Source organism: Neltuma alba, unplaced genomic scaffold, assembly GCF_004799145.2.
Source record: "Neltuma alba isolate B1F8T4 unplaced genomic scaffold, ASM479914v2 tig00011578_pilon, whole genome shotgun sequence".
In the NCBI taxonomy this organism is placed as follows: Eukaryota; Viridiplantae; Streptophyta; class Magnoliopsida; order Fabales; family Fabaceae; genus Neltuma; species Neltuma alba.
Window position 1 is genome coordinate 460,034 of NW_021636231.1, and position 12,713 is coordinate 472,746.

A 12,713-nucleotide genomic window follows, 5' to 3' on the forward strand; every position below is an offset into this window, starting at 1 on the left:
CAAGTGATGCAGCCATGATCTCTTTGGTACTCACTGATTTTGCCGAAAACAGTGAAAATACTCACAAACTTGCACAGCAGGGGAGATGAAGTAATACAGGTGGGCTCGTTTTATTTGATTTCATGAATAAGAGTGTGAGTTATTTTAAATTCCATGTGTGTAGGGGTTCAACTCCTGGTTCCTTTGAGGTACCAAACTATCAATTTTCCTAAACTTTTTTTTTTCCTTGATTCAATTTGGTTATTATGCAGTTTCTGCAACATCTGAGAGGCGTCCTTAGGGGAAACAAATTAAAGCAAGCTGATTAGAGTTATTTTATTTCTTTACACTACAAGTCTTTCTTAGTCATAATGAGGGCCATGTCAATGCAATAAATTAGAAAATTACGTGATTAAAGAATCATTAACAAACAAAACGTAACACAGGATGGTCCCTCCAAATTGAATTTAAGTACACACTTTTCAGCATTTTGTGAAATGTCCTTAGAGGAAATTACATTTTTTTTGACTGAGGTTAATTATATTTCATACTTTCCATTATTTATAGCATATATGTTATATTTAAAGACGGAGAGGGAGTAACAGCTTTCGGAACAAAAATCTATGAAATGCTCTTTCTATCATCTCATTTGTATTTTAATTAATAAAAATATGTCAAATATTTTTCCTATCTTTTCATACATCTAAATAAATTGATTTATATATAATATAAATACATATATATAGTTCAAAATAATTTGTGAATACTCTGAGTTATAAAAAAAAATCATACTACCTTTAGTATTTAATATGAGAGTTAAATAATTAATTTATGAATATTAAGAAAAATATTTAAATTAATTATTTGTAATAGATGAATGTTATCTTTTCTAATATATTCTTATTAATCATATACATTGAAATTACTTTTTGATGAAAAATCCTTAACATATACAATCAACATACAAATTAGTTGGGGATAAAATGAATAAATATTAAAAACAAAACAGATTAAAGTTTTATATTTATTGTTAAATTGAATATCTAACTAGATCAAGCACATGTCATTTCTAAGAAAATAATGGTGCCATGAGTTTCATCCCATGTGCACACGGGTCCCAACACTTTAGGTCCTTTGAGGTAATAAAGTTATGCCAATGAACGTCCCTCCTAATTGAACTCAACATTATGTGGTCACATTCTTCCACAAATCACAGCTATCTACTGAATATAAAATTTAATTTGCCCAGCAATAAAAGCATAAATTTTACTTAGATTTGTAATGCATCAAAACAAATTGATATGAATTTAAATTACATTTCGGGCCTCTAGATGTTCCCCCCCCCCCCCAAGATAGTGCACTCCTCTTCTGTACTCAAACAAGACTTAGCATCTATGTGGCAGGAAAAGGAGGGAGAGGAGAGTTTTTAAAAGAGGAAATGGGAGGGAAGGGGAGAGAACATAACACCTAAAAAAATTATCATACCTAGTCTTTGTATACTAATCTTCTGTCCTTAGCGCATTTTTCTGAAACGTTCTTTGAGGAAATAAACCACGCTAATTATATTTTAATTGTAGTCACTAATGCTGGGCTGAATTTTAAAAGAAGATAATGCTATTGAGATTGAAAATAAATTCCATGCGGCTTCCAATTCCTAGCCCCTTTGAGGTAGTAAAGTAGTAGTATTAATCATTCACAAAGAAAGTACCTCCAAATTGAACTTAAAAATTATGCGGTCACTTTCTTCCATAAATCACAGCTAATCTGTTGAATATAAAATTTAATAGGAGAATTACTTTTCCCCCCAAAAAAAAATTAATTGCCAAAAAATCCCAACGATAAGTAGGCAATATAAACCAGTTGTCATTTCTTATAGTGGAACATGCTCTTAATTTGTCAACCATTTAAAGTAATTAAATTCCTTCCTTAATATCTAATTGCAATTTCCCCAAGGGAAAATGACAGATAAAGAAGTTTGAAAATGTGAAATGCCAATTTGGAAGCTAAGGAAATGTAATTACAAATAGGGAAGTCCTTCCAAATTGAAATTTTGAAATTCAGTAAAATGATAAAAATGCCCTTTGTCTTTTTTTTTAAAAGTCCCAGCCCCTCACCGGTGGCCGGCAACTAGCCTCCGGCAGCCGCCGACTGCCTCTGGCCACAGGCACCGGCCACTGGTGTGGTGGCTGCCGGTGAAGGATTTTTGTAACAATATTTTTTTTGGAATGGGATAATATGGTTCAAAATGACGGGGGTGGGATTTGATCCCACAACTAGAGCTGGTAATGCGGGCTGGCGGTGCTGATACGGGCCAGCCCGCAGCGGAGCGGGCTGAAAGCGGTGCGGGCTGAAGTAGCCCGCACCTTGGCGGGCTAGCATAATGCAGGCCCGCGCCCGCCTAGTATTTTTTTTTTTTTAAAAAATAACAATCCATGAAGAAATCCATTCCACACGCCCAAGCTTGCATCCATGACAAGTTCAACTTGTACATTCAAAATCCATAGTTCCATACAACCAAGCTTGCACATTTTGGTCTGAAAAATCTAGAAATATACACTCTTTATTAAAATTACAACATTAAAAAACAAATAAATAAAAGAATTGATAGAAACTATTTCTTCTTCGGGATCATCTTCTGCCACACATAATAAAAGAATAGTATTAGATTTGCATTGCTCAATTGCACTTAATTGAAATGTTAATATATACATAAAACAAATAACCAGATATGATTATATTACCTTGTCCAGATTGGTTTGGTATATTTGTTTCATCAGTAGTAGCAGTAATCTCAACTTGCTTTCTTCTAGTTCCACTACCATCGGTAGCCATTTTTCTTTAAAATTAACATGCAAATATCAACAACACTAATCGGCTAATCCCAATAATCCAGCAAAATCAACCAGAACGGGCAGACGAGCACAAATTGAAGAACAAATCCAGTAGCCACACAACAATCAAAGAAGAAGAGAGCAAAAATTGAAGGTAAAGAAGATTTGCCTGTGAGGACGAGTTGAGCTCCGGTGACTCAAGACAGCTTAAGCGACGGAGAGTTGCTGCAGCCTGTGTGTTGCGGCTTGCAAAGATGAAGAGTGCCGACTTGCTGCGTGCTGCGGCTTGCGACGACAAGTGAAGAGTGAAGACGGAAGCTGCGTGGTTGCGAGGTCTCGAGGTATCTTTGCAAGCTGAGAGGCAGAGAGTTGTTGCGGCCTGTGTGTGTTGGATTTACTGATTCGGTGATTTGTGAATCCAAGGAGGCAAGGCCGCACGGGATAGCCGGAGACTCGCAGGGGTCCAGGGGAGAGCCGAGAGCAGTCAGCGACTTAGCGCCAGTGGAGAGCCAAGTGGACCAGGGAGGCAAGGCCGCAGGGGAGAGCCGAAGATTCGCAGGGGTCCAAGGGAGGGCAGAGGGCCAAGAGCGGTCAGGGCGTCAGGCCGGCAGTCAGCGACTCAGTGCCAGCAGAGAGAGAGCCAAGCAAGCGGACTAGGGCAGGAGCACGAGCACGATCACGATTTAGTTTCAATTCAAGACATTGAAGTCTGAAGACAGGGGAGAACCGGCGAGTGAAGTTGGGTTGGTACTTGGTAACTTGGTATGGACTAATACTATCATATGGATTATGGACCAGATGAGTCCATGGGGAAGTGGGAGGGAGCTGGCAGGTTGAACCGCTGAAGACCAAAATGTAAAAAAAAAAAAGGGGGGGGCTAGCCCGCCGCGAACCGGGCTGAAAACGGTGCGGGCTGCATAAGTTTAGATTTTGGCGGGCTGGCATTTCCCCAACCCAAACCCGCTCTTTTAGGCAGGTTGGCGGGCTGGGCCCGCGGGCCCAGCCCGTTTTACCAGCTCTACCCATAACCCCTTGGCCACTTGGGCCAACAAAAGGGAAGATGGTCATTGGGCCATGAAAGATTTTTTAATCTTATAATGCAAACAAAAATATAAGTTAACTCTTTTACTGTGACTCCAGCGAGTGACAACAATTTATTTGAGGATGACAAGTCTTAATTGAGAAATAACAAGTCTAAATTTGATATTAACAAAGCTACTTTTTCTTATACATAACAGGTAGCAGCATGTACATTAACTAAAAATAACCATAATTGATTTAAAAACGACACGTCTTTACTGAAAAAAGACAAGTATAAACTTGATACTAACAAGGCAACTTTTTCTTATACATAACAAGAAATAGCATGTACGTTAATTAAAAATGACCATAATTTATTTGAAAATAACACGTCTTTACTGGAAAATGACAACAATTTATTCGGTATTTCTTGTTATGTATAAGAAAAAGTTGCCTCGTTAATATCTTTGGTATTTCTTGTTATGTATAAGAAAAAATTGCCTTGTATTTCTTGTTATGTATAAGAAAAAGTTGCCTTGTTAATATCAAGTTTAGACTTGTTATTTTCCAGTAAAGACGTGTTATTTTCAAATAAATTATGGTCATTTTTAATTAACGTACATGCTATTTTTTGTTTTGTATAAGAAAAAGTTGCCTTGTTAGTATCAAGTTTAGACTTGTCATTTTTCAGTAAAGACGTGTCGTTTTTAAATCAATTATGGTCATTTTTAGTTAATGTACATACTGCTACCTGTTATGTATAAGAAAAAGTTGCTTTGTTAATATCAAATTTAGACTTGTTATTTCTCAATTAAGACTTGTCATCCTTAAATAAATTGTTATCACTCGCGGGAGTCACAGTAAAAGAGTTAACTTATATTTTTGTTTGCATTATAATGTTAAGAAATCTTTGATGGCCTAATGGCTATCTACCCTTTTGTTGGCCCAAGTGGCCAAGGGGTTGTGGGATCAAATCCTACCCCTGCCACTTTGAACCATATTATCCCATTCTAAAAAAAAAATGTTGTTACAAAAATCCTTCACCGACAGCCACCACACCAGTGGCCGATGGCCAGAGGCGGTCAGTGATCGCCGGAGGCCAGTTGCTGGCGGTGGCTACCAGTCGCCGGCCACTGGTGAGGGGCTGGGATTTTTTTAAAAAAAAAAAGACAAAGGGCATTGTTGTCATTTCACTGAATTTCAAAATTCCAATTTGGGAAGGACTTCTCTATCTGTAATTACATTTCCTTAGCTTCCCAAATTGGCATTTTACATTTTCAAACTTCTTTATCTGTCATTTTTCCTTTCCCCAAATTTAATTTGTCCTGGCAATAAAAACATAAAATTTAATTATAAATTACTTTTGAGGGAATTGCTTTTTTTTGGGTCAAGATGGTGCATGCCTCTTATGACGCAATACTTTTTTTTTGTTAAAGTGAGGTTTATATTAACAATTGGATGAGTATTTTTTTTTTTAAGTAGGGTCAGTATTTGGTGCTCATCACTTGATGAGCAATCTGGACTGTCCAGATCTAATTTGGACGATCCAAATTTAATGTTTCTAAATAATTATTTTAAAATAGAAAAAATTATTTTTTAAAGCATGATAGTTAAGATATTATCTTCATTTTTTTATCTGATGCCTATTAAGATAATTATTTTTAAAAAATTAAAATTAAATTTAGATCGTCCAGATCTGATGAGCACTGATGTGCACTCAATGCAAATCCCTACACTTATAGATAATGAACATCTATGTTGTATTGGATACGGCCATATATCAGAAAGCCTGTTTTTTTAAAAAAAAATGCTCATTCTCTTCATTCAACTTTCTCTGGTCTCTTCTTCTATAATTTTCCTCTCATCGCCTCATACTATTAATTATTTAAAACATAAGTATTATGTTTAAGAGATAAAAAGAATCATAGTTTCATTTCACATTTCACTTGCTGATTATTACTTGCCACACTGCTTAATAAGCAAATGACAAAATAATTCACCTCATCTCATATTTGAATGTTTCACAATATTTACAATACTTAATTAGTTATTCACTACTTTTTTATTAATTATTTACCATATTTAAAATACTATTATTTAGAATTTAGTCATTTTTAAATTTGAAATTATTTTTTTTAGAATCTTCCTGTTCCATCAATACCAAACTCTTCTTTTTAGGCGGTAAAGTATTACTAACAGCTAAAGAAGGTCCCTCCAAATTGAACTCAGAAATTGCGCATCGCCTTCTTCAAAAAATCACAGCTTCGCAGACACAGAAAATAATAATCTTATAAGACCTACATTACAAACAAAAGAGCAAGACAAGATCGTCCCTCCAAGCGCGGATTTGATTAATTTTATTTTATTATTGTTTGGCCACTTCTTTAGTGTGCAAGTCCTCGTTAGTCATATTGAAATTGACGCGCCTTAGAAGACTCACTTTTTGTTTACCAGTCTTCACACGGTTTTAGGGTGTGTTTGGATGAAATCAAACCGTGGTTTGAAAAAGTGATTCTAGAAAATAGATTTTGGGGAGAATAAATTATGTGAAGAATAGATTTTGTAAAAAAATGATTCTGAGAAGTGAGAGTGTTTGGATAGTTGTTATCAGAAGCACTTTTTATATATACAAATTACTAAAAAAAAGATATAAGTTAACATGATAATTACAGAAAAAATAGATTTTATGATATATTTTAATTTGAAGGAATAAAATTGTTAATAATATATTTTTTACCAACATAATTAATAATACATAAGATAATATAATTAATAAATAATTAATATGTATATATATTTATAAAATATAATATTAAATATGTTTATAAAAAATATGTTTATAAAAAAAATAACAAGATACATATCTTATAGGCTCTCACACTCTCCTTTTTTTCTCCAAAAGCAAAAAATTTTTACTTTTTCCAAGACCATGGTTTTGGAGCCAAAACCATGGTTTTGACCCAAAACCTTGGTTTTGGTTTTTGGGTGGGTGTTTGGGTTACTTAATCTCCAAACCATGGTAACACACCCTTACTTTTCTAGTTGTGTCTTTATTGCTAATAGGCTCTTTATATCATTGCTTTTGTTTTTTGTTTTTTTTTAAACATGAATGCAACTATTGTTATCTTTCCCATTCATTTGTGGAATAAGACTAAAGGAGTATTTCTCTTTTTTTTTTCAGGTCACTTGTCATATGTTTCATCCGAATAAAAAAAAAAATTTTAAATCCGATATATTAACATTTAACAATTTTGTGATTTTGTTTCTATATTTAATATCTCCCTCTGATTTTTTATTTAAGATATAATTAGAGAGTCAATATTGATCCTATATATAAAACTTATTTTACTTGTTTATTAATCTTTTCAAATTAACCTAATTGATATTCTCTTAATAATAATTAAATAGTGAAGGAAATGAGAGAATTAAAAAGGACACTTTTGGTGTTTTAAAAAAAGTATATCAGGTTAACAAATTTAATTAATATCCTTAATCCACTCAAATTATTTAATTAAATCTTATATTAAGACCCGAAAGAGTATATATTTTTCAAGGAAACAATGATCTATATGATAATAATCCAACTATGACAAAAGAATCATTAAAAAAATTAACATGATTAGTCTTTGTTTACTTACGTTAGGTCGTTTCAGCTTCTCTTTTTTTAAACTTCCTTACATTATTGCTAAGAAACAAACCAGCTAGGCTGATTATATTTTTAATATTGGGCCAATATTGGCAAGGATTCGCTATCCTGTAAGTCTACAAATATGACAAAAGATTTATTATTTAAATATCAAAAATAACATATCAGTGCCTCGCATGTGGACCGACCAAATCAAAATAATTATACCGGCTATTCTATAAATATGACAAAAGAAAAATGTTAATGTGAATACATTATCTAGTGCTCCAGAAACTTCCATTTGCTTTCATTAATGATAAATCGCAACTAATTTTAAAGAAATATATAAAAATAGGTGTCATTAAAATAACAGATTAAGAATTTTAATTATTTTTACGCGTCAAACATATATATATATATATATATCTCTTAGTTCAGAGGGAACAAGGGATCATTTTAGAGTGCCTCTATACAACTCATCAAGCTCAGTCTAAATTAACCATAATTTTACTATGCACTTTATATTCCTCTAAATGAAATAATAATAATAAATTATTATGACTATTATAACTATTATTATTGTTGTTATTGATAAAACAAAGGAAAAATATCAAACAACATGGAAAATTTCTTGGACAAAGAAATAAAAAAGAAGAAATATATGGAAAACCTCAACCTTATGGCCCTTCAAAATGGAGGTAGAATTGCTTGTTTTCAAAGAACGACCCCACGAAGTTTGACATCTAGACATCCGTATAGCTCGTAAAAGTAACCCGACCCACTTTAAGAAAAAGTAAGTGCGATCTGGTATGCCGACATTTTTTTTTCAAGTGTATTCAGTATTAAAATAAAATAAAATAACCGTATCAAAAAATAAAATAAAAGTTATTTCAAAGTAGTGGACGTATCTAAAAAAATAGTTTAAAATACTGAATATATCTAAATATATTTTAAGATACTAGATACATCTGAAAAAACATTTTGAGATGTTAGATGTATTTAAAAAAATACTCCGGGTACTAAATACACCTTAATCTTTTAAAACAATTGTAACCTGTAAAAAGATTTGGAATAAGTATATCTTGCTGCCTTAAAATTAAACAGGGAGAAAAAGGAAAGAGTGAATAGATAATTAATAAAATGATCAATTAACCATTCCTCCAAATGCCTCACAAAAGGAAGCCAGAGAATACAAATCAAATAGTAAGCTCTTCGAAGTAAACAAAAACTTAATAAGCGATGTAAACATTAAAAATCTCTAGCATACTAAACAATTATACACACACATCTTTATGGATTCTGGCAAAAAAAGAAAAAAGTTGCCATTAAATTTTCAAACTTTTCAATCTTGATTTTACATAGTTAGTGATGTTAAGGTACTGTTTCGCACGAGGGAAATAGAAGAAAGGGGAGGAGAAGGAAAATTTTAAGGGAAAATGACAGATAAAGAAGGTTGAAATAATAAAATGCCAGAATGGGAAGCTAAGCAAATGTATTACCAGATAGGGAAGTGTTGCCTGATTTGGGATTATGCAAATGTTGCACAATTACAAAACAGCCCCTGTCAGTCAGCGTTTGAAAGCGGAGAGAGAGAAGGCGCACGCGAACACTCCTGCACTGACCGTCGTGCTTCCCGGTTTCTCGCTTCCACCATCCCCATTGTTGCCCTAAAAACGCCGGCAAGCTGGACAGTTGAGGACCCCGAAATAGTGTGTGCGTAAGAGAGCAGAGGAGTTGGAAGTGGAAGGGCGTGCTGTTCAAAGGGCGAACGTGGTCGCGTCTGACTGATTGTGTGGAAAGACGAAGGTTGGCGCACGGTGATTCACCATTGCAGTTAACAAGCATCAACAGCATTTCAGTGAGGTAAGTTCAGGCATTTAAGTTTCGTGCTGTGGTCGACGTTTCTGGGTGAGTCTGGGAATCAATGATTGGGCAATATTTAGATATGACGCGATGAAGTTTGTGAATGACAGGAATGGCGATTAAGGGTTTATGCTGAGTCGCTGTGGCAAGCTATTCTGTTTTTAATAACGTAGTTGAGAACTGGAAAAATGGGTTTTGAAATCAGTAGGAAAATTGTCTGATTGACTGGAAAAATTATATGAACAACTGGAAATGACAATAACATACTGGTAAATGACTATGATCGAACCTAAAATGACCATATTCATAGTAATGACCTTACTGTCTGAATGAGTGGAAAGATTATATGAATAAACTGGAAATGACAATACCAAACTGGTAAATGACTATGAAGGAACTTGAAATGACCATATTCATAGTAATGACCTTACTGTCAGACTGTAATGGCCATGTTGGTAATGACAATGAATTAAGTGGGAATGACCATATTCATAGTAATGACCTAACTGTTAGTCTGTAATGGGCATATTGGTAATGACAATAAGTTAACTGGAAACGACCATATTCATACCAGCATCCTTACTGTCACTCTGTAATGGCCATATTGTAAATGACAATGAATTAATTGGAAATGACCATATTCATAGTACTGACCTAACTGTTAGTCTGTAATGGGCATATTGGTAATGACAATAAATTAACTGGAAATGACCATATTCATACCGGCATCCTTACTGTCACTCTGTAATGGCCATATTGTAAATGACAATGAATTAATTGGAAATGACCATAACGAATCTGGAAAGAACTAGATGTGTAGTAAATGTATTAAAATTATGATTTAATGATGGTACCTTGATGACTTTGCAGAACTATACGAGATGGTGTTGGAAGAAGGGGAAGGGTCCACAAGTAAAGGAGTCCACAGTGGGCTTGTGTTGTTCAGAAGGGAGTATATGGCTAAACGAGGTGAGAAGTGTAAAAATGCAAGAGAAGAAAAAATTGAAGTGGGGAAGGCATGGAGGGCCCTGAGTGAAGAAGAGAAAGATAGGTATAATGAGAGGGCAAGGAAAACGAAGCCACAGAAAGGTGAGAAGAAGAAGTATGATGTTCCCTTGTACACCCGGTGCTCATTGCCCGGATTTCTATCATTGGCTGAATATGTGAAGAAGAACAGGCGGTTGAGGCAGAAAGTTCAAAGGATGGGATTTGGGAACTTGCTTAATGTGAATGTGAAGCAACTTCCACGTGATCTACTTGTGTCATTGTTGAGATGCTATGACCCACCAACGCATTTTTTGACCATTAGAGGGCAAGGGCAGGCAATTGAGGCAAAAGATGCGCATGAGTTTCTAGGTGTACCTGACAGTGGGGAGGAAGTGAAATCTGATGTTAGTGAGGATGACCCGGAATACAAGAGGTTGAAGGACACTTATTGGAAGGTTCCATTTACCCAGATACTGAAGAGGATATTATCTGGGGAAGAAAGCGACAATTTTGAGTTCCTATTTATGCTTTATACAGTTGGAGCTTTTCTATGTCCTGGGTCAAGCACAACTGTACATATACGTTTGTTGAAAGTGATGCGTCACACGATGAATGGGTTTTGGAAATATGATTGGTCAACGTACATAATCAAGAACCTGTGGAAGGAAATGGGAGACTTTGTGAAGATGACAAAGAAGAAGAAGAAAGGAACCTGCAATGTTGGAGGGTGTCTTTATTTGCTGCTGGTAAGTCAATATTTTTCTTATGGTTCACTATATTTTTGTCTTTTGTTATTGTTGCAGAAGTGTGACCTATCTTTATTTGGTTTTGCAGCTGTATTTTGTTGAGCGTTTCCCGCTGGGATTGTCTGTTGACCGGGGTTCAACAAGCGCCATTGAATATTGGACCGAGGAGAAGATAAAGGAGAGGGTGGAGAAAGAGAGAGGCAGCAGCATGGGAATATTGCATGGAAGCAGTGGCAGCGAGGTATACTCAGCAGGACATGAGGACAGTCCAATTTTGCAGTCTTTAGATCCGGTATGTGGGAACTTAGAAAATATACGTGACCTGAGTTTAAGTCAGTCTATTAGCAAGGTTGATACTTGAGATGACAAGACTTTATTTAGAAATGACCAGTGAGATACTGGCATTTGATAACAGTGAACAATTTTTTTGATATCTTCATTTACTGTGTATGCAGGCATTGAAGGAGTTGAGGGCTCGTTTTGTGAAGAAGCTTGAAGAAAGCCAGAGGACGTTAATGAAGGCTCTTGATGATGAGCTACTCAAACTGCAGATTGGATTGAACGCCAAAGTTAAGGGGATGGGGAATGAGAATGCCACTGCTAAAGAAGGGGTTGAAACAGTTGGTGATGCAGCTGGTAACGATGCTGAAGAAGTTGATGATGTTGACCGAGTGGTGGAGGAGATTGCAAGAGAGGTTGCAGCGGGAAGTGCAGATGAGGAACTTGATGAGGATGAAACCAGCAAAGGAGATGATGAGAAGGATGAGGATGAGGATGAAGAACAACATGACCTTCATGACAGGGAAGTCAGTGATGATTACATGGTTGAGGAGGTGGAAGAAGAGGGTGACCGTGATGGTCATGGAGGTGATGACGACGACGATGAGGATGAGGAGGAAGATGACCATGATGACAGGGAAGGAGGTCATGTGGTTGATGAGGAGGAAGATGACCATGATGACATGGAAGTCAGTCATGATTATGTGGTTGAGGAGGCCGAAGATGATGATAAGGAGGTTCGGGATTCAGATGATGAGGGTGAGGAAGCTACACATGTACTGACAATGACCCCTACCAATGTTCCTTTGCTGTTGGATCGAGAATGGGTGAGCAGTGACAGTGGGGAGGAAGGAGGGCCTGAAAAATCGATTGACCTTAGGAGGTCAACAAGGGCAAAGAGTTCCACAATTAAATCTCCGTGGATAGAATTCAAGGCAGCTCCGAGGACGAAGAGGCCAAAGGAGGAAAGTGACATCTTTTTCACTTTAATATCCCGTAGACCCAAGGGAGAGGAAGAGGGGAATATGTAAGTATATCCGTAGCTAGTGTTTTGTTTTTAAATGACACAGTGTGCCCTGAAAATGACAGCAATAGGATTGAAAATGACAATAACATACATGGGAATGACAAGTATTGATGTCCCCAACACCATACTTTCTGTCACTGACATCTGACAATGTTTGCAGGACTGTCATCAAAATGTTTGATGAAGATATAGACCGACAACAGCTGTTTTCCCTGGGTGGAGTGAACAGAGTAAATAACAGGGTATTTTAGAATGCTCTGTCCCTGCACCCACGATTATGTTTGATAATGTTTGGTGAGATTATTGTACCAGAATGACGTTTTCACTTGTGTTCTGTAGGTGCTTAATTTGGTGTG

General features: G+C 35.8%; 1 protein-coding gene across 1 annotated transcript; it reads left to right on the forward strand.

The window, feature by feature from the left end:
* The first annotated feature begins 10,274 nt into the window (after nt 1-10,274).
* Nucleotides 10,275-12,361, forward strand: LOC114715201 (uncharacterized). The gene is made up of 4 exons (XM_028899997.1): nt 10,275-11,051; nt 11,140-11,343; nt 11,507-11,918; nt 12,054-12,361. Exons 1-4 carry the CDS (start codon nt 10,275-10,277, stop codon nt 12,359-12,361), a joined length of 1,701 nt encoding a protein of 566 aa, XP_028755830.1.
* Nucleotides 12,362-12,713: the final 352 nt, after the last annotated feature.